At 33.8% G+C, this 26,248-nt stretch overlaps 1 protein-coding gene across 1 annotated transcript in view; it reads right to left on the reverse strand.

The window, feature by feature from the left end:
• CHN1 (chimerin 1) overlaps positions 1-26,248 on the reverse strand; it is a 179,700-nt gene that overhangs the window by 73,695 nt on the left and 79,757 nt on the right. Inside the window, exon 6 of the mRNA XM_063095144.1 lies at positions 5,669-5,957. Within this exon, the coding sequence (XP_062951214.1) occupies positions 5,669-5,957 (289 nt within the window). The remainder of the gene's footprint in view (positions 1-5,668; positions 5,958-26,248) is intronic.

Consider the following 26,248-nt stretch of genomic DNA (forward strand, 5'->3'; position numbering starts at 1 on the left):
TCTCTTTTATTCTTTCCAGAGCTTAGCCTGTTCCTTGCAAATAGGAGTCATGCAATAAATGCTGACTTAAATGCAATGAATTTTTATAGGAGATGTTCATGGAAACTGAAGAAAAAAATGGGGACAATATTCCTGCCTTGCTCTTTAACTTGTTTAGATTCCAACACAACTTTTGAATAACGAGAAGAAACTGTTTATATAGATGGCTCATGAAAGACTATTTAGAAAATAAAGTGTGAAGATATTAAGGGCAAAAGAAAGAGAAGGTTTACCCAGCTGGAGTGAAGAAAATAGGAAGTTAGGGGAAATTTAAGAGATCTTAGTGTGCTCAACATGGAGTACAGGTTCAATAAAATTTCATTGACAGGCATAGAAGCAGAAGTCTTACATTCAAGGAAAGTACAGTTAAAATACTGGTCCATACTAAAAGGCAAATACCACAGGAGAATAATATATTTTAGACTCAACAGTCATTAGAACATTATTGGGCAAAAACACACACTACCTGATTAGAGATATATAAAGTTATCACCATATTATTAAAAGAGAAACTCCATTTTCTTTATGAAGCAATTAGGAGCCTTTAGATGTTATCTTGTAAACTTAAAGGCCAGTTCAAACATTGAAAAGATGGATCTTTTTTTTTTTTTTTAAGATGACCAGTAAGGGGATCTTAACCCTTGACTTGGTGTTGTCAGCACTACGCTCTCCCAAGTGAGCTAACCAGCCATCCCTATATGGGATCCAAACCCGTGGCCTTGGTGTTATCAGCACCACACTCTCCTGAGTGAGCCACAGGCCAGCCCCTGAAAAGATGGATCTTGAAGAGAAATCTGAACATGTTATTTCTAGCAAAAGTTGGGGAGATAGTACTCAGACCCACAAATGGGCATCTGGTTGGTGACTGATCTGATCCCAAACAGCAATAATGCTTCATATAGTACTTTGCATTTACAAGGAAGTCCACATTATAAAGTCTCACTAATACTCATAACCCCAGTGCAATGGCATCCATAATCCCCATTTTAGAGACTGAGGCAAATTGAGACTCAGAGAGGTTACGGGCTTGCTCAAAACCACACAGACTACTATATCTTGACCATGTAGGCTTTAAAAAAAAAAAAAAAAAAAAAATTTACCTGATTTCTTAGGGAGGATGTTTACAAAGTATAAACCCAGTATTAGAAGTTCTGCACGGAAGTTGTAATCATCCTCATAAATTACTAAATTGGCTTTTCAATGCAAATCAGTAACCCTGGGTACATCTGGCAGTTCTAGAAGTGCCTGTTCACCCCTGGAACAACTGATCTTAACCTTGAACAAGTCACAGTGGAGACGTGGGTATGTAAATTAGACTGAGCAAGAAAAGGAAGGAGGTGGACAGAGGCAGGGCTAAGAAGAACAAGAGGAGCACAGCTTGAGCATGAGCAAGGAGCGACAAAAAAGGCCCTAAAGACTGGGAAGGCACAAAGTCAAGAAGCCAACGGTTTTCTGCATACTGCTTTATGCCCCCTACTCCTCTGGTATTGCTATTTTTATTCATGGTTAAGTTTAAGTATGGCCTTCCTGCTGATTTCTACACTGAGATTATGTGGATACAGATAATACGCCACATATTTTTGTAAGCAAAGTGAAAATACTTAGAAGACTAAGCCAATTAGCAGACCACACTGCCCCTGCCCCTTTTGCTATTCCAGGAAACAAAGATGCTTATCCTTTTATGAAGGTATCCAGAGAATTCTGGATATTCTGGAAATTCGGCAATTTTTGACAGGGCCCCAAACTACATTTCAGCTTCAAATTTCACAAGGCTTTTTTATATGTACGCAGTTTGGTGACCCCAAAAGTCTTTAAAAAATGGAATTTAAATGTAAAAGAAATTCCTTAAAAATAATTTAATACGACAATACATCAAATATTGCATTCACTGCAAACTTACAGGGGAAGAAAACACACACACACACAGATACACATAGGTTATTTAGCTTGTTGAAGTTCCATATAACCAAAAATTTCATTTTGCACATTATGCCACCACAGGCATCCTTACATGTGAGACAGGTTTGAACTGTAGATAAGTCCAGAAGTAAAGACATCTGCCTAGACTCAGAATTCTGGCTCATAATATGGCTTCTGAAATGCACTTATTTGTCAGTTGATATTATTAACAGTTATATGAGACATTTTCTAAAGCATGAATTTTGGAGATTTAAAATTAAATCATTAATTACAAATTACCATAAAACCTATTGCATTCACCCATTGATCCAGTATCTGTTGAAATAAACATATTATATTCACTACTTGGAATAAGAAACTATTCAAATACAGTTCCAAGATAAATAAAAAGTAACTAATAAAAGCTAGGCTCTTGGCCAGTCTGGACTACTAAGTTAAGCTGTTTTAGAAGAAAAGGAAGTCTGGCTTTTCAACACACTGCAATTTCATGATTAAATGTATCTCAATGTTTAAAACTTTTTTAAAGTTTCCAACCGATTTTTCAAGCTAAGGACGCAACTTATATAATTAACGAGAAAAATGACATAGCTACCACTTGGGAAAAAATTTTTTTCCTTTACCGTAGCCACTAGATTTCGTAGGGGCAAGTAAAAATCTTCAGGATTCACTTTCTGTGGCAAAAAACTTCATGACTGTAAAACTATCCTGTCAAACTTTCACAAAAATTCAGATTCACAATTTACACATCAATGGCTGTAACAAACAAACAAACAAAAGCACTTGGAATTCTCATCCTTCAATTTAAAACAAAGAAAGGCCTTAAGAGATTTTCTGGTTCAAAATTTCCCAGAGTGGGTTTCATGAAACATTATTTTCCCAGAAATGCTCTTAATAATGGTGGGGTGATTCAAATAAATTTGCGAGCACTCATGAAGAGTCATTAAAGAAGCTAAGCAGGCCTATAGAAAAGAAACAGGCTTTTAAAAAATACGTATTTTACTAAACCTGTTTGAGCACAGAACTGCAGTAAGTATTTATTAAAATCCTGAAATTAACATTTTGTAGAAAACTCCTTATCTCATACAAAGAAACTCAAGTCCAGATAGGCTAGGTGATTGTCCCAAAGTCATACCATTAGTTGGTGGATAAGCTAAAAACAGATCTCACCTCTCAAGACCCTACTAGGGTGTTCTTTTTAGTACTGTATTGTCTCTCCCCTATAACACCTACACTCCTTAAAGGATCACGGACTATAAGAACTACATCTTGGAGATCATCTAGTCCAAAGCTCTCCTGTTAAATGTGGGAAAATACAAGGGACTTCAAAAAGTTCATGGAAAAAATAGAATTAAAGGATAATATGAATCTTTTCATGAACTTTTTGAAGTACCCTTGTACAGTCTCAGGGAAGTGAAGCAGTTTGCCCAAGATGACACATAAAATCCATTCCTATAGTAGAACTAGAACCTAGCTCTTAACTCCAACACCAGTATCCTTTCCATAAGACCACACTATACTAATTCCTGCAAAGCCAACACTTCTTGCTTGAGGTATAGTATAGGAATCATGGACAAGATGAGTTTTAACTATTAAAGACTCATTAAAATATTTACTAAACCATATTTGTGTCAATAGATATTTTAAATCAATTAAATAATATGATTGTCTTTACTTACAAATGTCATCCACTGTGACAGGGAATCAATGTTTCAAGCTGTTGAACAGGTCATCATCCCTGTCCTGTTGGATGACACCTGTAAATAAAATAAATCTATTTTTGAGTGAGTAGATTTTAAGCCAACTAGATTTAAGATGCATGCAGTTTAAAGCAAAGAGTAATTTTTAAAATGATTCTTAATTATGTATTGTTGGAGAGTGATACTTCTGAGTACCAGCTGTCTCACTCTAAGCAGCTATCACTGGCCATCAGCACAAAAGAATCCAGGGAATGTGACATATAATGCCACCAGAATATACGAGAATCATGGCTCCCAGAGATAAAAGGGTCCTCTAGGCATTATCTCCCTCAATCATCTCCCTCAGTCTCCTCCCTCTGTGAATATTCTGTAGGAGGGACAACCAAGGCCTGTGAAATGAAATGACTAGCCTAATGTAAAACAGCTAAGTGTTTTAGCTTAAGTCTCTTGGTGTTGAAAAGAAAACATCAACAAAGGTTATCAGTAGGCTGATCAACCTTAAAAGACTCACTGTACACATTTAACAATATTTCATAAATGTTGACTTAGAACATTCTAGCACATCTGTAGAGAATATAATGTCAGTATTAGATATTTAAATATAAGCATTATTGAAGAACGCCATGGATGGAAAATCAACCAACTGTGTGAAAATGGGAACTAGATGGCGAAAACAATATTAAACACAGGATGCATTTAGAATTTTAAATTCTGGCTACTTCCAAACAAGATTTGTGGTTCCTAGCAAATATGAGGATACGAAGAACCATTTTTTACAAGTTTTCTACAGTCTATAATTTAAAATGTCTCCTCTGTAGCCACAAAATGTCAACACACGTAAGATCTGCAAGAAACTAAAATTTGGACTGGACAATGAACATTTTACATTTCCATTCTGTACCCAAATACTCTAAGATAATTGGAAGTATTTTAAAAAGCTGCCTTGACTTAATATGCTGTTATAATAAAATGACCAAACTCCTATTGAGTGCTTACTATGTGCCAAGTACTATTTGAGTGTTCTACACATATTGTCTCATTCAGTCCTCACAACAACTTATTACAATTTTACAAACAAGACAATCAAAGCACAGAGAATCAAGCAACTTGCACACAAAATTATTTGGTGACAGAATCCATGCTCAAAACCTATTGCACTTCTTTAACCTAGCATCTGAAGATTTTTGAGAATATAGAAATGGATGAAGTAAATTAAATGAATTATGTATTCCAATTAGAATATATAAAATTCCCCCAACTAAATCTCACACAATTTAAAATATCAGGAAATTCTCTTACTTTTTTCTTGGGGATGAAGGAGAAGATGGGGACAATTTTCAAAAGAGCAAAATAATCTTAATGCCAAGGAAATAAAAGTTTTCATGTTAACCTGAAATACATCACAATTAAAATACGACTAATAAAAAACTTAAACTGTTTCTTATAATTAAAGAAAAATAAAACTTCCTGATTCAATTACTCCTTAACAGTCCATAAAGAAATAAATCCTCCTCCTACTGAAGATTGAGTCCCAAAATAGAATAAGTTATTAATAGACTGAATTTAATCATATATATAATATGCATATATATAAAATCTTGCTAAAGAACAGAACTATTTACAAAGTGAATTATCCTTGAGGAAAACAAAAAAGTAATTTTGATAGTTGTGACCCCCTCAATTTCTTATGTAATAATAGCTATCTTTTCTAGACCATGAGTTATGCTTCGGACTAAACCCCGGAGCTTTGTTACTAAGGGCCATTTTCTCATATATTTTTTAAACTGTGAAACTGATAAAATAGGAAACAATAAGGAGTACAAAATACATATGACAAATTCTAACTGAACAAGAAACAGAAGCGAAACTCAGCACCACAGAAAACTAGACATTAAGAAAAATGCATATACTTTTCAAAGCACTGTGGAGAAATCAATCTCTTTTGCCAATGATGACTTTCTTAAAAGAACCCCAAATAGAAAAAGATAAAGTGTGGTTTCACGGTAGCTTACCCTTTTCTCTGATACCCCATCCTGGCCTGTAGAATCTCTCTCATCCTGTGTCTCTTTCAGGACTGGCATATGTTTTTTGTATGCTGGCTCTCTGTTTAAGGTTGTGTATCCTACATGCTCATAAATTGGATTTATCGTCATCTTGGCAATGTATTCTGCTGCCTTGGTTTCAATATAGAGGGTAATCAAGCCATCAGTCACCAGATCGTGGATGGACTCAAAGCGTTTCTCCCCAACAAAGTGCTTTCCATCGTAGTAGAGCCTGAAGTTTCTGGTTTGACTTCCAAATCTGCCTCAATAAAATGGGAAAGATGTTTTTAAGAAAAGTAAGCAAATGAATTATTTCTGAAAAAAAAAAAAAAAAAAAAAAACTAGCGCTTTGTTTGTGTTGTCTTTGTTTAAATAAGCTGTGGCTAATCCCTTGCACCGTCTGGAATATATAAAATTAAACTTTTAAACACAAAGAATGAACGTACAATAACTAGGGATAACTAGCCAAAAGCATGCCTACCCTAGAAGGAAAAGTTTGTTCTTATTTATCTTTTTAAGCCACTTCATTATGCCTGTGGGAAAGTCAAGGGAAAATAAACCTCATACCCTATTAAGACACGTTCAATATTCAAAGGTCAACTCTACAATACATGAAAATTTTATATTATCATTTTTCTTTAAGTTGATCAATAAAAATATTCAATGTTCTTTACATCCCAGCACTCATGACTTTTAATGGGAAAGCTCCATTCAGGGCTCACCTGTGTATGACACCAGCAATCATTTAAAGTAGAGCTAACTCCAGACCATGCAAGGCAGGATGACACAGAAACACACTTTTGCTACTTCTGGTCACAGGCCAAGGACTTGTTCTTCTCTTTTACACAGTCATTTTTCTACATCTGCTGGTTAACTCTGGGCAAGAAATATTTGCAATATATAGATAGAGCACATGTCACAAACTATCAAACTACAGAAATTCTGTTTTCAATTTTGAGTCATGTTTTGATGACATGTTTTAACAAATGGAAAAGAATGGTTTCCTCTTACGATAATTTCAGTATTTTACTTCCTGCAGCAAACCTCAGAAATGAATCCAAATCGGCATCACTAGCACCAGTGTTCTTGCAGGAAGATACAGGCAAGAAGTGCACTGACATTAACAAAAGCTGACACCAAAAGGCATGACAATCTGCCAGTGTCATGGACTACCGAAGACCCCAAGTGAGCCTAATTAAAAAACTAAACAAATTAGGAAGGACATATTTAATTTCATTATTAAAAAAAATACACAATGATGAACGGAGATGAACTAAAATACTAAAAGAATCACTGTTTAAATAACGTTTTAAATGAGACTACAAACTTGTTATATAACATTATTCTGGTATAGGTTATATTGCAAAAGGACAGAAGTTAGAAGCTTCTTAAAGAGTCCTTAAAAAAGGAAACAAAATATTTTTTATAATGACTGAGGCATCTCCGTTTCTGTGCTTCAAATTAGACTTTAATAGTTATTTAATCCAGAATCCAATGTACTATGCTAGCCCTTCTAACATATAATTTATCCATCTTCTGGTTCTCTACAAGCAATCAAATTGTGATTTACACGCAAATGAACTGTCCATGTAATTATACTTTCCTACTCATTTCTCTTAAGTGAATTTTCATTACAATGTAAATCTAAAAAATTAGGAAGGTAAATTTCTACACTAAAGTTAAATATAAAAGTTTTTCAGTTATACTACTTTTAGCATTTCTTTTTTGCTACTATACATTATCAGCTATTTACAAAAAAACATGGAAAGCCACCCTACAATTTTTATAAGGCTCTTAAAACAATAAACACGTATAGCATTGTTTATTATTAAGTCCCATTATATTTCAGTTATATCAGAAGCATTTCAATGAGGGCTTATGATTTTACAGTGGGCATTTCTATAGAGGGTATGACACTTAAAATAAAGACTACTCAAGCAATGGTGTCAATCACTTGTCACTCAATTGTCTTTTGAAATCTGAGGAGTACAGGGAGCATAAGGTGTAAAGGGAAGATGGCTGGACTGGCCTTACCTGGGCTGGGAATGGTTTGATTGAAAGGGTGAAAGTCTAGGGTCAGACTTTCTAGCACTTTACAAGGGGCTATTCCTAATCCATCCAAGGAGGGGATGTCTGGCTACCTGTGGGGTGTCGTGCAGAAAAAGATTAGGTTTTTCCTTTTCTCTTTCTCAACTCAGTGACTTAAAGAGATATTATCTAAGACTTCCAACTCCTCCTTAACCTGTACTTCAGGTCTACCCTTTCAGTCCAATCAAACTTTCAGTCTTAAGGGAGTTATCAGGTAACTAAAATAACTCATAATGTGGTCTGACTAAAACTTAGCTTCAAAAGACAAAAAAATGAATTTCCTTTTGGAATTATGATTGATTTTTTTTAAAGAACAAGTTGTATTCTTTTTACTAAGGGAACTGCAAGTTTTCCTTGCCTACTCTGAACTTAGGACGTTTCATTTTCACTTAGGAAGTTACATAAAAAACAGCATAACAGCACAGACTATCAGAGACTTCTCTACTTTCTTGATCAGATCTGAAGGGCATGTTGTACTTTGTGGGATCTACATATGTAGAAAAGGCACACACATTCCCTATCTTTCTCTAAGATTTTCTGTCCTTTTTCTCCATAGAAGGGAAGGTGCCAGATCTAAGGGCAAAGAAAGAACCCTTCCTTATAAAAGTTTACTGCTCACAGATTGTCATTTATTCAACAAATATTTAGCAAAACATCATTAAGTACTAGGTAGATTAAAATAAAGTTCCTGTTCTCTTGGTAATCCAAGAGATAGATAAACATGAAAAGAGGTCAGTACAAAGCCATGAAATGCTGAATTTTAAAAAGTTCACCTTCAGAGTGATTTTTTAAAAATTATAAAAAACGTATATAATCCTGCTCTTCTATAGAAAAGTTACATTTCTGTAAAGGGACTCATAAAACAAAGTGAATCCAATGCCTCCCTTATACTACGAAGACTAAGAAACTCACTGCTTAATACGATCTCAGAGCATAAAAGTTAAGTTTACATTAAGAACTCAGAGCTACTACTTATGTCCAAGTACAAATGCACCCTTGCAGTCTTGAAACAGGGTTTGGCCAGGGGCAGGCAAGTATGTGTCCTATGTCTTTAGCAGAAAACCTTAGGCTTTGGCATCAGGCATATGTGGGTTTAAACCCTGGATCTGCCACTTCCAAGCTAAGTGACTTTGGGAAAATCATTCTTCAGAATCTACATCTAAAAAATAGGAATAACATCACCCTTCCCCTTAGTGTTGTGAGGATTACAAAGGAATATTTAAAAGTTAAAGCTGAATATACAGTATGCTCAACGAATGGTAGTTCCCCTCCTCTTTCTCTGTTATATGCACAGCAGACAGCTGAACAAGTAAGTGGCAACATGGCTGTACAGGAACATTTCTGCACTGGCTTATTTTACAGCCAACAAAAGGCAAGGAGGAGCTCTATAAATTTTCCTTCTGGATGTCCCTGGATAAGTTAACACTACATGGTTAAATAGAGTGGGACTACAACAGAGTACAAAGTGGGCAGGAGGAGCCAGCAAGCAGGTCTTTTCACTGTGCCCTGGGAATTAGGTCTCTGAATTCAAAGGAGAAAGGTCAGCAAATATACTCATATGGAAAGCAGGACATATTAAATAAAAATAGTGACAACTACTGAACTCTAGACTGCAGAGTACTGATTTGCAAAAACTGTTAAAGCTAAACCATTTCCCTTCCATTTTATAAAAAGATTTTCTTTTTATCTTTTCCCATATTTATTATCTACCTCTGCCCTTACTTAATAGCTGTTCATTCCTTGGTGAACATGCTTGAAACTGTATAGTCTCAGCTTTCACGTAGATAGAGTCTGACAAGATGAAAATTCATTTTCTCCAAAGTGGTACTGTAGTTAACAAATAGGAAAGGAAGACAGATAATACGCTTTGAACTGCTACTGTTACACATAATTACCACTTTCTAGAAAGAATATCTTTTTCTCCAGTGATTCCAGGCTGTGGTTTTCATATTTTAAAAAGCTGTTTAATGCTGTGCCCAGTTGCATTCAGATGAATTTCAAAATATATAATTCTAACATCTAGCTTTAAAAAAGAAATGAACAAAACCCTTAATACCATCCTGTCTATTTTTCAGCAAATGAATCATACTCATAAAAATGCAGTCTAGAAGCACAAAATGATGAAGATGTGTATACAGAAAAGCCTTTGGAATTTTACTTTACTTTTTTCTAAAACCAGGAATTAGTTCTGAGTTGAGGCCAATGTTATTTGGAAGTATCTCTTCAAAGAAAAGCTCCAAGCTAACAGATGTTTTCTGTTAACAAATAGAAAACAAAACATATACAACACACTTGTCTAAGCTAACAATAAATGTTAGAAGTATTTCCAGAAACCAACATACAAAAACAGTTTCATTTATTATAAATATATATTTGTATGTTGTTTACCGGAGTCAAAGAAGCTAATCTAATGGTGAAATACAAATATCTCAAATTCATCCAATCATAAATATAACATTGGAAGAAAGGTTAAAACAGAAACAGGAATATGATGAAGCATTCAATGAAATACTAAAAAATAAATTGAGATGGATTCTATTAACTAAAAGAGGCTAAGGAAGAGAGAGCATAGTTATATACAACTTTAAAATCCCTTCTTCATCTAAAACTTTGTTATAACTGACTTTTATCTATCTTGCTATATAATTTTGGATGGTAAAATGGGGCAAAAGTATTAAAATATCAACTCATGATGATATTCCTTTGGGAGAGTAAATCATTTTCAGTGAAGATGCAAATTAATTTGCCTAACTAAACTTCCCGAAATGGTACTAGGTAGCTATGGAAGGTGAAACTGACATAGAAAAGAATTAATTGAAAGTCTGTTTAAGAAGCAGTTAGATATTCCCCTGCCTCTCCTCATCCTGGTCCCCAGTGTTACCCCTTCCCCAGTGTGGCAGAAGATTTAAGTTTTGTTCTCTGGATAGGACAAAACAGGAAGAATGTAACCCGAGGAACATCAGGCAGAGCTGAAGGCAGAGGTAACACCCTGAAAGCTAAGTGAAAGTTTTAGATCCTGAAGATTGAAACCTCCACTTCCCTTCACCACCAGGTTCTGTGAAGGCTTATAACTTTCCTGACAGGAGACTGAAAGATTTTTCTTTGGGAAATCTGATCAACCCAACTGAAAACTTAAAAATAAAGAGCATCATCCTGTAGCATCAGGCTTCCCCCAAGCCCTTAGAACCACCAGTCAGCTTTTTAGCACCAAATACACTTAAAGGGTGAGCATTCAGCCAAGAACCATCTGATGACATCTGAGGAAAACCTCTCTCACAAAAGACAAACACTATGATAAACAAAATCAGAGCAAGTTGGAGAAAATAAATCTTGCACAGACATGAACGTACTTTTTAAAATTATCAATATTCTGAAAAAAAGGATGTTTTATGTTCCTATTCTTGAATAGATTTTAGCCAAGAAACATTAGAATGCTATAAAAAAGGAATAAATATAGAATATGTAGAAAAATAATTAGAAAAAGGAATACAGCATCAATAAAAAATTTGAAAAAGAAAAAAAAGCTGAGACAATTTTTAAGAAGAACATGAAGATGAAAAATAGGAAAGAAAAAAATTAGAGAATCAACCCAGGAAGTCCAACATCTAAATATCAGAAAACAGAGAACAGAGTAAATGGTAGGGGAAGAAATCAAAGAGATAATTCAAGAAAATTTATCATAGTGGAAAGACACAAGTTTATAAAATAGACAAAAAATAGGCCCACACCAAGAAGGTAAACATGAAAAGGTGATCAAAGAATAGTCCTATCATTGGAAATTAAACCTTCAGATTGACAAAATTTGACAATACTAACTACCAGCAAAGATACAGAGTGGTTAATATAACCAGTACCTGCTATGCTGTTTAACAAAGGGGCTTTATATTATCTACTAAAGTTGAATATATGTATGCTCTATGACATAGCAAGCCTATTCCTAGGTAATATCCTAGACCATATATATGATTATTTGCAGCAATGTTGGTAAGTGGCTAAACCTGGAAACCCCATAAATTCCCAGTAAAATAGAAAAACTGTAGTACACATATTGTGATAATTAATTTTATGTGTTAGCGATCCTATCACTTCATAGTTCCCTCTTGAAAATTGTTAATGGTTCACTACTGCCTATAAAAAAAAGTCCAAACATTTTAGCAAGCCCTGAGTCCTTGAGAGTTGGTTATCAGTTTTATTTACTTTAAAGCATCAGAGACTGGCACCGTACTTGGCACATACGAGAGTACTTCAAAAAGTTCATGGAAACATTCATGTTATCTTTTAGGTATATTTTCCAGTCTTTTCTAGTACCCTCATATTATGCCTTAAGTAAGTGACTGTTTAATAGAATTAGTAAAGGTTTCTTTAATACTTTCCCATAAGTTGACCAGCTATATTTAATAATAAAAAGTATTTTTAAAAATACATGGGAGTTATGTAATACTGCCAAAATATAACCAGATTACCATAGTTTTGTTGGGAATAATTTAAAAAGAAGTGATAATTACCACAATACCTGAATAGTGTTTGACATTTACAGAGCTGTAATGCTTTTAGTGTGATGATCTATGTAATATGAAGCTGCTTTCCATATTGACAATTGGGTGTAAATAAATGATAAAGAACTTTTCTAATGCAGTGAACCAATTACAATAACTTCTGCTACTACTATTTTTCATTTTACTACTAAACCAGAGAAACATAACTAATTGTTGTGTCCAGATACTACACAAATTTATATTTTTACATACAGAAAAGTATTGTATACGTATTTTAATCTTTTAAAAACCAGAGGTGGCCCACAGAAATGATCAAAATGTTTGTATTATTAACAACAGATCTGGTTTATTCAAGAGCTGGTAATCAGTCTCACTGAAAGTTTATTAAAATCTCATTTTAAATGAGTCACTATTTCACACTACAACAGAAGTGTACAAAAACATGGAGATGTACGAGTGCATGAGTGCTTGTATAAATACAAACAAACCCATATGTTCACATACATGTTTTTCAGATTGCTACTTAATTCCTTTAAACAACACAATGCTTTTATATAATCATTCCTGCATAAATTATAACAAAGTATCACATATGAAATACAATTTAATACTATTTTTGATAATTCAAGTTCATCAACATATTATTTCAGTGTTTGAATAGAGAAATATCCCAGCAGCTATTGCAGTGTATTGAGTTGCCTTTCCCTGATCTAAACTGTCGCAATTATTGAACTGTTAGTTCTTGAATCTAGTTTTACATTTTTAAAATCCTCTTTGCAGGTCATCAACTGTGTTCACTTTCAAATTTGCTACTGTTTATCCACTGTAAGCTTAAAAAAAAGACAAAAGAGTTTATCAATATTTTATATAAAACTGTATTAAATGACTCTAATGGGGATTATAGAGCACTTCTTTGCAATAAACACATGAGCTCTGTGATGGCTGTTCAGCCACTCATAGGCATTTCCCATTTATTTCCAACTTCAGGGCCATGTTTTGTAGGTTTGAGGCTGCCAACAGTATGACTTCCGGATGAGAAGGATGCTATTGCAGATATGCAGACACAGGCCTAAATTTGGTCAAGTACATACCTTTAAGTTTAGTACCCAGTGTTCATAAACAATCAGCAAATTACTACATTTTTCCTGTAAAAATGCCTCACTTTAAAAAAATTTACTTATTAATGTATAATTTACATATAATAAATTACATCCACTTAAAGCACACAGTTCAATGAGTTTTGAAAGATACTACTGTCATGGTCAAGATTCAGAATATTTCCAACACCTCCAAATGTTTCCTTATGCCCTTTTGCAGTCTATTTATCTGTCCCCTGTCCTACTCAACCACTTATCTGTTTTCTGTCACTATAACTTTCTATTTTTTATAAATGGAATCATACAACTTATATTCTTTTTTGTGTGGATGCCTAAATTTTTAACATAAAGACTTAACTTTAAACTGATGGATATTGTTCTCATCAGATTTTAAATACAACTAGACTAGGATTTCTGGCTGTCAAAAAGCAATAAACTATTATATATTATTATTATTATTTTATTATTTGTATTGCTACTTTGTTTCTGGGTTTTTAAAAATTAGCCTCTTGTCTCTAATGACAATATTAGGCATCAGATATAATCAAACTATTAAATGAAAAAAAGAATTATCAACATAACCATGGTTGCTACTTGTTGACTTTTAATGGCTAATAAGCAAAAAGGCCTAAAACTTAGTATAGAATGTATCTGTATGCATTTATTTTAATAAAACCATTTAACACTTTTTGAGTGTTACATTTTAAGTACTATGTATACATTATCCCAAATAATCCTTTTAATAACTGTATGAGGTACTATTATTATATCATTTTACAGACAAAAAACCTGAGACTTAGGGAGATTAAGTAACTTTAATACAGAAAAAGTCACACAGAAAATGTAGGAACCAGAGTTTGAATCCAGGACTGTCTGACTGCAAAGCCATGTTCTGAATCACTGACCATCTATATTGATTTAAAACCACAGGATCAAAAAGTTCACCAAAAGCCCCATAATTAGGCTATATGCCTTTTAGAGCACCACAGCAAAGGAATCATGGATTTCTGTCCACTTAAGAGATCCTTGAGATGAAAAATGGCTTTCTACAGTTTCTCATTTATGTAAAGAACTGGGAAGTGTCCTAAATCTGATAATTTATCACCCAATGCAATCCTGTTGAACAAGCCCAGTATATGCCAAGCATTGCATGAGGCTCAAGGAAACCAAGATGAATAAGACTCATTCTTACCCTGAAGAACTTCAGTTCATTTTTAAAGACAAACAGATACAAAAACATTTACTGTAGGTGGTACCTTGTTCCTACCCATATTTAAGGAACATGTTAAGATCTTATCAGAAAATAAATTAATAACCATATGATCAAAAGCACCAGGCATAAACATAATGAATAGGGACTAAAATTTAACCTTGCACATTAGGTGCCATCCCTAAAAATCAAAATACCTGAGTCATGAAGAGATTTCTAAGTGAACCAAAAAATTTGGCAGCAAACAACTATTAGAACTCTTAGCAAAAAATCTGAAAGCCCTAGCAGGAGGGGTCAATCTGTAACTTGGAGAATGACCACAATTGAGAGCAGAAGCAGAGCCAAAAGCTAACATAATTGTCTGAAACAAGAGCAGATGGGAAACAAGACGAGGGAGGGACACTCACTCAGAAGGATGACAAGAGCCATAGGGCAGTTATTTTAGCCTAGGGATAACATGAGACATACACAGGAGATCTATTCTGGTAGAATCAAAAAAGACAGAACAATTTAAAGGGGTAGAGGAAGGTCAAAAAAAAAAAAGAAACATTCAGTGCATTTAATAACACAAGGAAAATGTATCAATACATAAACCAGAATACCTTTATGAGAACTTCAGAAACCAGTTAAGAAACTGCAGTACCCCAGGCAAGTGCAAAGCCCAGAAGAACTGCATTCAAAGGGTAACAGGAGCCATTTCACATTACACACAATAACCCCTCCTCCAAACTGGCACAGCTCGGCTGCGCTTGTGGCTTCTAGGAGAGAGGGGGCAGGTAGAACAGTGGAACATGTATCCAACATTTCAACTTTTTGGAGGGTTTCCGGAGGGACTGGTTTTTCTCTGCCTGACTCAGAGTGCTAATGGAACCAGAACTGTTAGGATGCCCGGGGTCACTGAGAGCAAGAGAGAGTGAAAATGGCTTGCTACAGCAAGAGAGGGCCTCTACCACAGTGTCCAGTGCAGTTTGGTGTCATCAGGAGAAGGTGCCCAACTCATGGCTTCTTTCTTAGAAGGGAGGGAGAAGAGTGGAGTGTGCATACAAGGGTACTTCAAAAAGTTTGTGGAAAAATAGAATTAAAAAATAACACAAATCTTTCTGTGAACTTTTGAAAGTACCCTCATATGGTGTTTGGCTTTTCAGAGAGGGACCAGTGCTGTCTCACCTGATTCAGGGAGCTGATGGGGAGGTGGCATACTTTGGATGGCTGGAGGCTGCTGAGAATACAGGAGAGTGGGGCAGCTTGCAGGTGTAGACCACAGAACCTGCAGTACCACAGACAGACACCAGAGGATGCAAGAGATTACAAACTCCTAAAAAAGAAAACAGCAAACCTCTCTAATTGGGAAATTACACACACAATCTAGAGAAATCATATCCCCTCAAAAAGGTTTTAGAGGCCCCCAGAAATTCTAGACAGGCTGATTGGTAAGGGTCTTCCCTCGTACAAAACCAGTCCATAAGGACTGAGAGAGGTGGCTGTTTTTTCAAATGCATAAAACTCAGCTAAAACAACAACAAACTTATGAAACACACGAAGAAACAGGGAAACACAGCACAATAAAACAAGATAAATCTCCTAAAACCCACTCCAAAGAAACAGATATCTATGAATCACTTGGCAAAGAATTAAAAATAAATGTCTTGAAGAAGCTCAATGACCTACAAGACAACACAGATAAACAATTAAACAAAATCAGGAAAAAGATGCATGAACAAAATGATAATATCAATAAAGGATAAATATAGGAAAGAAACAAATTCTATAGCTAAAGAATATAACAACTGGATGGAAAAATTCACTAGAGAGGTTCAACAGCAGACCTCATAAAACAGAAGAATTAATCAGCAAGCTCAAAGAAAGGTATTTGAATTCAATAAAAACTTTAAAAAATAAAAATAAAAAAAAGGTAATTTGAAATTATTGAGTTGGAGGAGCAAAGAGAAAAATGAAAAAAGAAATGTGAAAAAATTCTAAGGGACTTATGGGACATCATCAAGTGGAACAATATATACAATGTGGCAGTTCCAGAAAAAGAAGAAAGAGAAAAAATGACAGAGGGCTTATCTGAAGATATAATGGCCTGATACTTCCCGAGTCTGAGGAAGAAACATCCAAATTTGAGAAGTGCAAAGGACTTGAACCAGGAAAATTTCAAAGAGGGCTACACCAAAGCACCTTGTAACCAGACTGTCAAAAGTAAAGACATAAAGAAAATCTTGAAAGCAGCAGAGAAAAGAAAGCTCTGTAGTAAGGAGTAGTGTCTATGGAGATAGGAATTTAGTGAGAAAATACTGGGTAGTATGTATTTATTTAGAGAATGGAGGAATTTCAGGGAGGAATAAAAGTGAATACAAAAAGACTAGGAATAAGAGACCAAAAAAAAAAAAAAAAAAACTATAAGGGTGTCCAATTAGATTATTACCAGATTACTTATCAGAAACAACGAAGGTCAGAAGAGAGTGGAATGATATATTCAAAGTGTTGAAAGAAAAAGAAAGTCTGCCAACAAAGAGTACCATATTCTAGCAAAACTGTCCTTCAGAAATGAAGGAGAAATAAAGACTTTCCCAGAGAAAAGCTGAAAGAATTCTACACCACTTGACTCGCCTTGCAAGAAATGCTAAATGGAGTCCTAAAAGTTGAAACAAATGTAAAGCTCTCTGGTAAATTTAAATATACAGACAAATACAGAATACTCTAATACTGTAATTGTGGTACACAGAGCATTTTTACTTCTAAAATAGAATTTAAAAGGCAAAAGCATAATAAATAACTATAATCATAAAATGATATTAATGGATACACAACATATAAAGATGTAATTTGTGACATCAATAATGTAAGTGGGGGTGGGAAGATGTAAGAGTAGAGTTTTGTACACAATTGAAGTTAAATTATCATCTTAAAATAGACTGTTATAATGCTTTATTGAAGCACTCTAGTAACCACAAATAAAATACTTATAGAAGATACACAAAAGAAACTGAGAAAGGAATAAAAGCATGTCAATACAAAAAACATCAATAAAATGAAAAAGAAGGCAACAAGAAGAAAAAGAGGGACAAAATAGCTACAAGACAGACAAAACAATGAACAAAATGGCAATAGTAATAAGCCCTTCCCTATTGGTACTAGTTTAAATGTAAATGGATTAAACTCTCCAGTTGAAAGACCAGAGTGGCTGAAAGGGTAAAACAGTAAGATACAATTAAATTCTACCTACAAAAGACTCATTTTAGATGTAAAGACACAAACAGGTTGAAAATGGATAGAAAAAGATATTCCATGCAAACGGTAACCAAAAGAGAGAAGAGTGGTCATATTTATATCAGACAAAATAGACTTTAAGTCAAAAACTGTAAAAAGAAACACAGAAGGACATTACATAATGATAAAAGGCTCAATTCACCAGGAAGATACAGCAATTATAAATACATATGAACCTAATATCAAAGCACTCAAACATATGGGGGTACTTCAAAAAGTTCATGGAAAAATTAAAAGATAAAACAAATCTTTCCATAAACTTTTGAAGTAGTTTTATACAAAGCAAACATTGACAGAACTGAAATGAGAAATATACAGTAACACAATAAAAGTAGATTTAAATACCCCACTTTCAATGATGAATAAAACAACCAGATAGAAGATCAATAAGGAAATAGAGGCCTTAACATTATAGACCAACTGAACCTAACAGGCATATACAGAACACTCCACTCAACAGCAGCAGGATATATATTCTTCACAAGTGCACATGGATATTCTCCAGGACAGATCACACGTTAGGCCACAAAACAAGTCTTAACAAGTTTAAGAAGACTGAAATCATACCACATATCTTTTCTGATCACAATGGAATAAAACTAGATATCAATAGCCATAGAAAAACTAGAAAATTCACATATATGTGGAAAATAAATAATACACTCTTGAACAACCAATGGGTCAAAAAACAAATCACAAGGAAAACTAGAAAATATCTTGAGACGAATGAAAATGAAAACAACATACTTATGGTATGCAGCAAGAGCAGTACGAAGAGGGAAGCTTATAGTAGTAATGCCCACACTAAAAAAGAAAAAAGATCTCAAATCTGTATACTAACTTTACACCTCAAGAAAGTAGAAATAAAAACTAAAATCAAAAGTTAGCAAAAGAAAGGTAATAATGAAGATTAGACGAGAGAAGAAAAACAATATAAGACTAAGGAGAGAACATTTCCAAATTCAATTTATAATGCCAGTATTACTCTGATTCTGAAACCAGACAAATTTATTATAAGAAAACTATAGACCAATATTCCTGATGACTATTAATACAAAAATCCTCAACAAGATACTACCAAACCAAATTCAACAGTATATTAAAAGGATTGTATACCATGACCACGTGGAATTTATCCCTGGGATGCAAGGATGGTTCAAACATACAAAAATCAGTAAATGTAATATAACACACTGATAGAATGAAGGACAAAAAAATCACAAGAGCATCTCAATTAATGCAGAAAAAGTATTTGACAGAATTCAACACCCTTTCATGATTTAAAAAAACCCACTCAACATATTACCAATAAAAAGAAATTACCTCAATATAATAAGGATCACAGATGAAAAGCCCACAGCTAATATCATACTCAATGGTGAAAAACTGACAGCTGTTCCTCTAATATCAAGAACAAGGCAAGGATGGGCATTCTCACTACTTCTATTCAACATAGTACTGGAAGTCGTTGTCAGAGCAATTAGACAAGAAAAAGAAGTAAAAAGCATCTAAATTGGAAAGAAAGAAGTAAAGTTACTTCTGCTCACAGATGACATGATCTAACACATAAAAAAAACTCTAAAGACTCCACTAAGAAAACAGTTAGAAACAATAAATGAATTCAGTAAAGCTGCTGGATACAAAATCAGTACTCAAAAATCTGTTGCATGAACAATCCAAAAAGGAAACTAAGAAAACAATCTCGTTTACAATAGCATCAAAAAGAATAAAATACTTGGGAATAAACTTAAGAGGCAAGACTTATACACTGAAAACTACAAAACAACGTTGAATGAAACTGACAAAAACACAAATAAATGGAAAGACATCCATGTCCACAAATTAGAAGACTTAATACTGTTATAATGTCCATACTACCCACAGCAATCTACAGATTCAATGCAATCCCTATCAATATGTCAACAGTATTTTTGCAAAGAGAGAGAGAAAAAAAAAACCACCCTAAAATTCATATGGAACCTCAAAGGACCCCCAAATAGGTAAAACAATCTTGAGAAAAAACAAGGCTAGAGGCCTCAAATTTCCTCACTTCAAGACATATTACAATGCTACCATAATCAACACTGTATGGTATCAGTAAAAAGACAGATATATAGACCAGTGGAACAAAATGTTAAGATCAGGAATAAACCCTCATGTATATGGTCAAATGATCTTCAACAAGTGTGCCAGGACTACACAAAAGGGAAAGGATAGTTTCTTCAACAAATGGTGCTGGTAAAATTGGATATCCACATGCAAAAGAGTTTTTTGCATATACCATGTACAAAAGTCAACTCAAAATGGATAAATCTAAATTTAAGTTCTGAAACTTATCTTACACTATATACAAAAACAAACTAAAAATAGATTAAAGACCTAAACATAAGACCTGAAATCATAAAACTACTAGAAGAAAACATGATATTGAAATAAAAAAGGAATTCTTGGATATGACACCAAAAGCAGCAGTAACAAAAGCATAAATAGACAAATGGCACTACATTCAAACTTAATTTCTGCACAGCAAAGGAAATAATCAAAAGAGTGAAAACACAACCTCTGGAATGTGAGAAAATATGAAAAAAACATATATTGGATGAAGGGGTTAATACCCAGAATATATAGAGAACACCTACAACTTGATAACAACAAAAATGTAACCTGATTAAAAAATAGCCAAAGGAACAGACATTTCTCCAAAAATGATATATAAATGACCAACAATAATATGAAAAGATGCTCAACATCACTAACCAACAGGGAAATGGAAATCAAAACCACAATGAGATATCACTTCACACCTGTTAGGATGGCCAATACCAAAAAAACAGAAAATAACAAGTGTTGGTGGGAATGTGGAGAAAACACACTGTTGATGGGATTGTAAAATGGTGTAGCAACTATGGAAAACAGTACGAACAGTATGGAGGTTTCTCAAAAAATTAAAAATAGAACTACTATATGATCCAGCAATCTGACTTATATGTATATATCCAAAAGAATTGAAAATAGGATCTCAAAGTGATACTGGCACACTCATGTTTATTGCAGAATTGTTCACAATCGCCAAGATGTGAAAGCAGCCTAAATGTCCATTTGTGATAAGAAAATGTGGTATATACATACAATGGAATATTACTCAACTTTAAAAAAGAAGGAAATCCTGTCATATGCTATGACATGGATCAAACTTGAGGACACTATGCTAAATGAAATAAGCCAATCACAAAAAGACAAACAGTGCATGATTCCACTTAAATGAGATATCTAGAGTAGTCAAAATCATGGAAACAGAAAGCAGAATGGTGGTTGCTAGGGGCTAGGAGGGAGGGGGAAACAGTTGTTCAATGGGTATAGGGTTTCAAGCACACAAGATGAAAAAGTTCTCAAGATCTGTTGCACAACAATGTGCATAGAGTTAACAATACTGTAATTACACTTAAAAATTATTGAGTTTAAAAAACATCTATGAGGGTACTTCAAAAAGTTCATGGAAAATGGAATTAAAAGATAATACAATTCTTTCCATAAACTTTTTGAAGATCCTCATATAAATAAGAGTAGTTCAGAAAAACATGGATCTAGATTAGGAGAACCAAAAGGACAGTCCACTAAGGTAAGTTAGTAACTCTTCCCTGACTAAATCCAAACACATCTCTTCATACAGGACAACAGAAGTTACTATCCCTAATCCTTATACTAAACATGTGGCTATCTGAAAAATTATCCCTATCTATGACAAAGGACATTTCTGAAGTCTGAAAGATTCTACTCTAAGTACTAATTATACACTATATGCAAAGTTTCCATTTTCTCTTCAGGTCAATTCACCAAGAAATTGTTGTTTACTTTTATTGACAGAGGAGAGTTGAAGGTTTATTAATAATTTATATGATTAAAATCTAGACGTTGAAACATTTCTGATACAAGGGGAAAGTGACTTCAGACCAACTAAATAAAAATAACGACTAAAAAACCCCCCACAAAAATACCTATACTGGACATTAAAGTCACATCTGTGGATGCTTAATATGATATTTTATAAAGTCTTTAACTATTTTTGGCTTAAATTTTTTTATTCATATAAGCTGGAAAATGAAAAATCACAAAGGCCAAATCTAAATATTTTTTAAAATACTCCTTTATATATGAGATCAATATATATTCATCATAAGCCCCAGTAGAGTATAAAAATACTGGTTTGTAAAGATCCTGAGACAGAATTGAATACTACTACATAACTCATTAACTTTCTATGTTATCAGATATGCCAAAGATTAAGTTTGTAAAAGAGAAAACCATAAACCTCTTTACTTCATATCTTCATCTTTATTCTCTGCCCTCTTCCTAAGGCATAATTTATCTTCAAGGCATAATGTTATCTGCCTGTTACCTCACCTCTTCCTAACCTTTCTTAATTTTTTAAAAACTAAATACAATTAAGTCACAGTTTTCTAAAAAGCATATGGTGATAATTGGCTGGAACACAGAGGGCAGTTTAATTATGTAGGTATATTAATTTAATATATATCTTTCAATAAAAGCATTTCAGTAACCAATAAATTTGTGCTGAAAATTATGATATATCATCAGTCCAACTCACAGTTTGTTACATCATGTTTTTACACAATTTTGAGAAAGACACACAGGTATCACTACACGGAAGCTCACATTTTGTATATACCATATTCATCCTGCCCATTTGCAAAGTAAATGAGTAAATCTAGATAATGACTACATTAAATGTTTCTGTAACTTTCAATGGTTATGGGTGTTGGTGTTTCTAGTTTTCCTGTTTCTAACATTACAATACTTAATTCTGTTTATCAATAAATCTGCAAAATTCACATTTGTTGGTCAAATGTCAGAATCAACTAAATTTTAATGTATATCATCAACCATATATACAATATATTTCCTTTAAATGTGCATTTATGCCAGTAGGACCTTTTTGAATGAAAAAGTGCTGGGGGAGGCCTAATAGCAGAAAAATTTTGGTAACTGAAAAGGTAGAAGACATGGTGTATACAAACAGAAAGAACCGTGGTATAGATAAGTTTTAAAATTCACTGATAAAAATATAGCAAGTATATCTGAACAAAAGCAAAGTAAAAATAAAAACATTAAAATCCTGTAAATCTCTTCTTGTCCCTGTGTCCATGACCCAGTATATATGTAAAGTCTGGAGTGTGTAAAGAGGACAAAGATTTGTCAAATACAGTAACAGTAACACAGACAGTGACTATGTCAGGGGTTGGCAAACTATAGCTAGAGGGCCAAATCCAGGCCACTGACTATTTTTGTATGACCAAAAAGCTAAAAACAGGTTTTAAATTTTTAAATGGTTACTTTTTAGGTGGCTATATAAATACCTGTATAATACAATATTCTCGATTGGCCTGCAAAGCCTAAAATACTTACTATTAGATCCTTTACAGAAAAAAGGTTGCCAACGCCTGATCTATGTGACTAACAATGTCTTTCCGACTAGGATTAAGAACAGTTAAAATAAATGCAACTTCAATATTGAGGAGCTCATCAAATTCCACAGCACAGTTAATAGCAGTAAGATGTTAAGAATAATTCCCACAACTGGGAATGGATTAGCCAGATTGAATTTAAACCACTGGTTAGCCATTAGCAAATAAATCTACTTAGAATTATGTTCTATTGCATTCTGTGAGATGTTAATAAGTGCTGTGATCGAAAAAGTTAGGGAAATGCTTATTATATAGAATGTTGAACAAACTATCAGTTTTTGTGTGAACAGTAAGTATATGTGTGTTCATTCTGTTTTATTGCAATACTTCTCAGAGCCTTTAAAAACATCTCCAGAACAGGTATACAGTGTGCAACAATTCCCAAATTTATTTTACCTTACTTCTGTGACACCTATTGATTTCTTCAAGAAAGTATTTCATAAAATAGTTTGGGAAATATTTACTTCATATAGTATCAAAATAAATTAATGGTAGATTAAAAATTTAAATATAAAATAAACCATAAAATCTAGAAGAAGATCAATATAACTATCAAATCTCTTGGGAGGGGGATGCTTTCTAGGCCAAAGAAGAATAAAATAAATCACTTAGAAAAGATTCTGAAAATGCAACCACGTAAAATTAAAATATTTTTATGTCAAAGACCAACAAAAACAGAGAAAACATGCATGCTAAGTATAATAAATGGTTGCATATATAATATATATAAAATTTATAGAGCAATGGGCATGAACAGGTTACTAAGAGAAAATGTAACAAATGACTTTCTTGTGTGCATGCACTATTGCTCCCCTTTGCCTGTTTCTCCTATGAAACCAAAAAGAAATTCAACCTTGGGTCATGTCACAATCCAGCTCAAATGATATAGAGCAAAATTCCTAACACAGCCTATAGGAAGCAGATGGTGCAGCCTCATCCCTTCCCTCTCCAGCTCACTCTGCCCCCTGCCACACCCTTCTAGCTCCCACATTACAGCCTTGTACACACCAGTTGCATAGACACGCTGGTCCCTCTGCCAGATTTGCTCTCTTCCTTGCCCTCTCATGCACTCTCTTCCCTTAGTTCCCTCTCACACTGCCTTCAATTCTCAAATCAGACTGTACTTTCTCAGAAAAGCCTTCCTGACTGCAATTCAGGTTTAGGTTGAGCCTTTGGATTTAGATCAGATCTCTCTTTATACAGTCATAGCTCCCTCTGCTTTCTCTCCATAGAACTCATCTTCATTTTTAGCTTTATATTTGTGGGACAATTTCATTCAAGTCTAATCCTCTCTCTATCTGATAAATTGTGAACCTCCATAAGGCTGAGGATCTTGTCTTTTATCCATCACCAGCACCCAGACAATTTTCTAAAAACAAAGGAACAACAACAAAAAACTATATTTTAAAAATATCAAAAAAATAGTATTTGTCTTTGGGGTTAGTGATATTATGGGTAATATTTTTCTTCACCTATTTTTCTGCATTTTACATATTTTCTATAGTTTGCATATTAATAAAAACCAAAGGTTTATGAATGGACCTAAATTTAAATAAGTAAATACAATAAGTGAAAAATCAGAGTTTAAAAAAATGGGAGGTGAAACTTAATGTTATGAAGGATTAATTCAAATAGCAAACTTCCCATATAATTATTGACATGAAAAATATTCATCATATACAGCTAACTGGAAAAAAGCATACCGTAAAATCATGTATTTGGTATGAAATCATTTCTATGTAACTCAGAACACTGCTAGAATTTCATACACCACAATTTGACAGTGATTATCTCTGAGTTATAGGATAAGAGAGGCTTCTTTGCTTTTCTTTGCTCTTTTCTACATTTTTAATGTTTCCTGTAATGTATCTGTGTTAGGGGAAAAAATACTCATCTCTTTAGACAGCTATCTTATCTTGTGTATGTACGATATGATTCAATTTGAGGCACATTTTCAGAAACATATTTTTTTTCAAGTAAGAGATGCCTTATGTCAAACTACCCACCCCATTCTGTGTCATATAAATTACTGCTATAGTTTGTTTTATGAAAGCACACCTGACCGGAGGGTACTTCACATAAACTGGATTATACCAATATTCTTTTAAAGCTTATGGCACTGATAACATGGTATTACATTTTTAAGTAAGTTATGCTATTCTTTTTATCAACATCAATCTTCTAAATCCTGTGTCATCATGTGTGTTATCACGTACTCTTATATCCAGAAAATTTCCCAGGGAGTGATTCATAACATTAACTAAGAGAAGCAGAAAAACATTTCTGAAACATTATTCTGCAGAACATTATTTTCTACTTATTCCAAATAGCACAGGAGGATTTGCAGGAAATGAAAAGAAACCATGGTAACCAACTAAACCTATCGTGAGCTATCAGATCAAAAGAACACATAGAACATTCCATGTCAACGCCTACTAGCAGCAAAATCCTTCCTCAGTTCCTTTTGATCTGTCTTAAACATGAAAAAAGCTTTCAACCAATTTTTATATTTTAAAAATGTGAAATCCCCTTTACCAATATCTACTATGATTCTCTGGCTTTACTCAGGAACTCTTTGGCCAAGTTTACTTTAAAAGCCAAACTAATACTCTGAGATTCAATTAGGAATTTGGGGGTCTTTTCAATCATTAGCAAATTTACATTTTTTATTTCAATGTATTTTATCATTTTCTAAGATAGTAGCAATAGTTTCTTCATACTAAATCTTCAGAACTGTAAAGATTAAATAACATTCTCACAAAAATCCCTTGCTCAACAGAATCTTATCAGCATTCTAAACTTAAAGCCACAATATAGTAAATCACAACTGCATTTATGGAATACAGAGGAGTTCTGTTTTACCATTTTGTCTATTCTATCACCAATCATCAACCCCCATAATA

The sequence above is a fragment of the Cynocephalus volans genome, chromosome 1, assembly GCF_027409185.1.
Source record: "Cynocephalus volans isolate mCynVol1 chromosome 1, mCynVol1.pri, whole genome shotgun sequence".
Classification (NCBI taxonomy): Eukaryota; Metazoa; Chordata; class Mammalia; order Dermoptera; family Cynocephalidae; genus Cynocephalus; species Cynocephalus volans.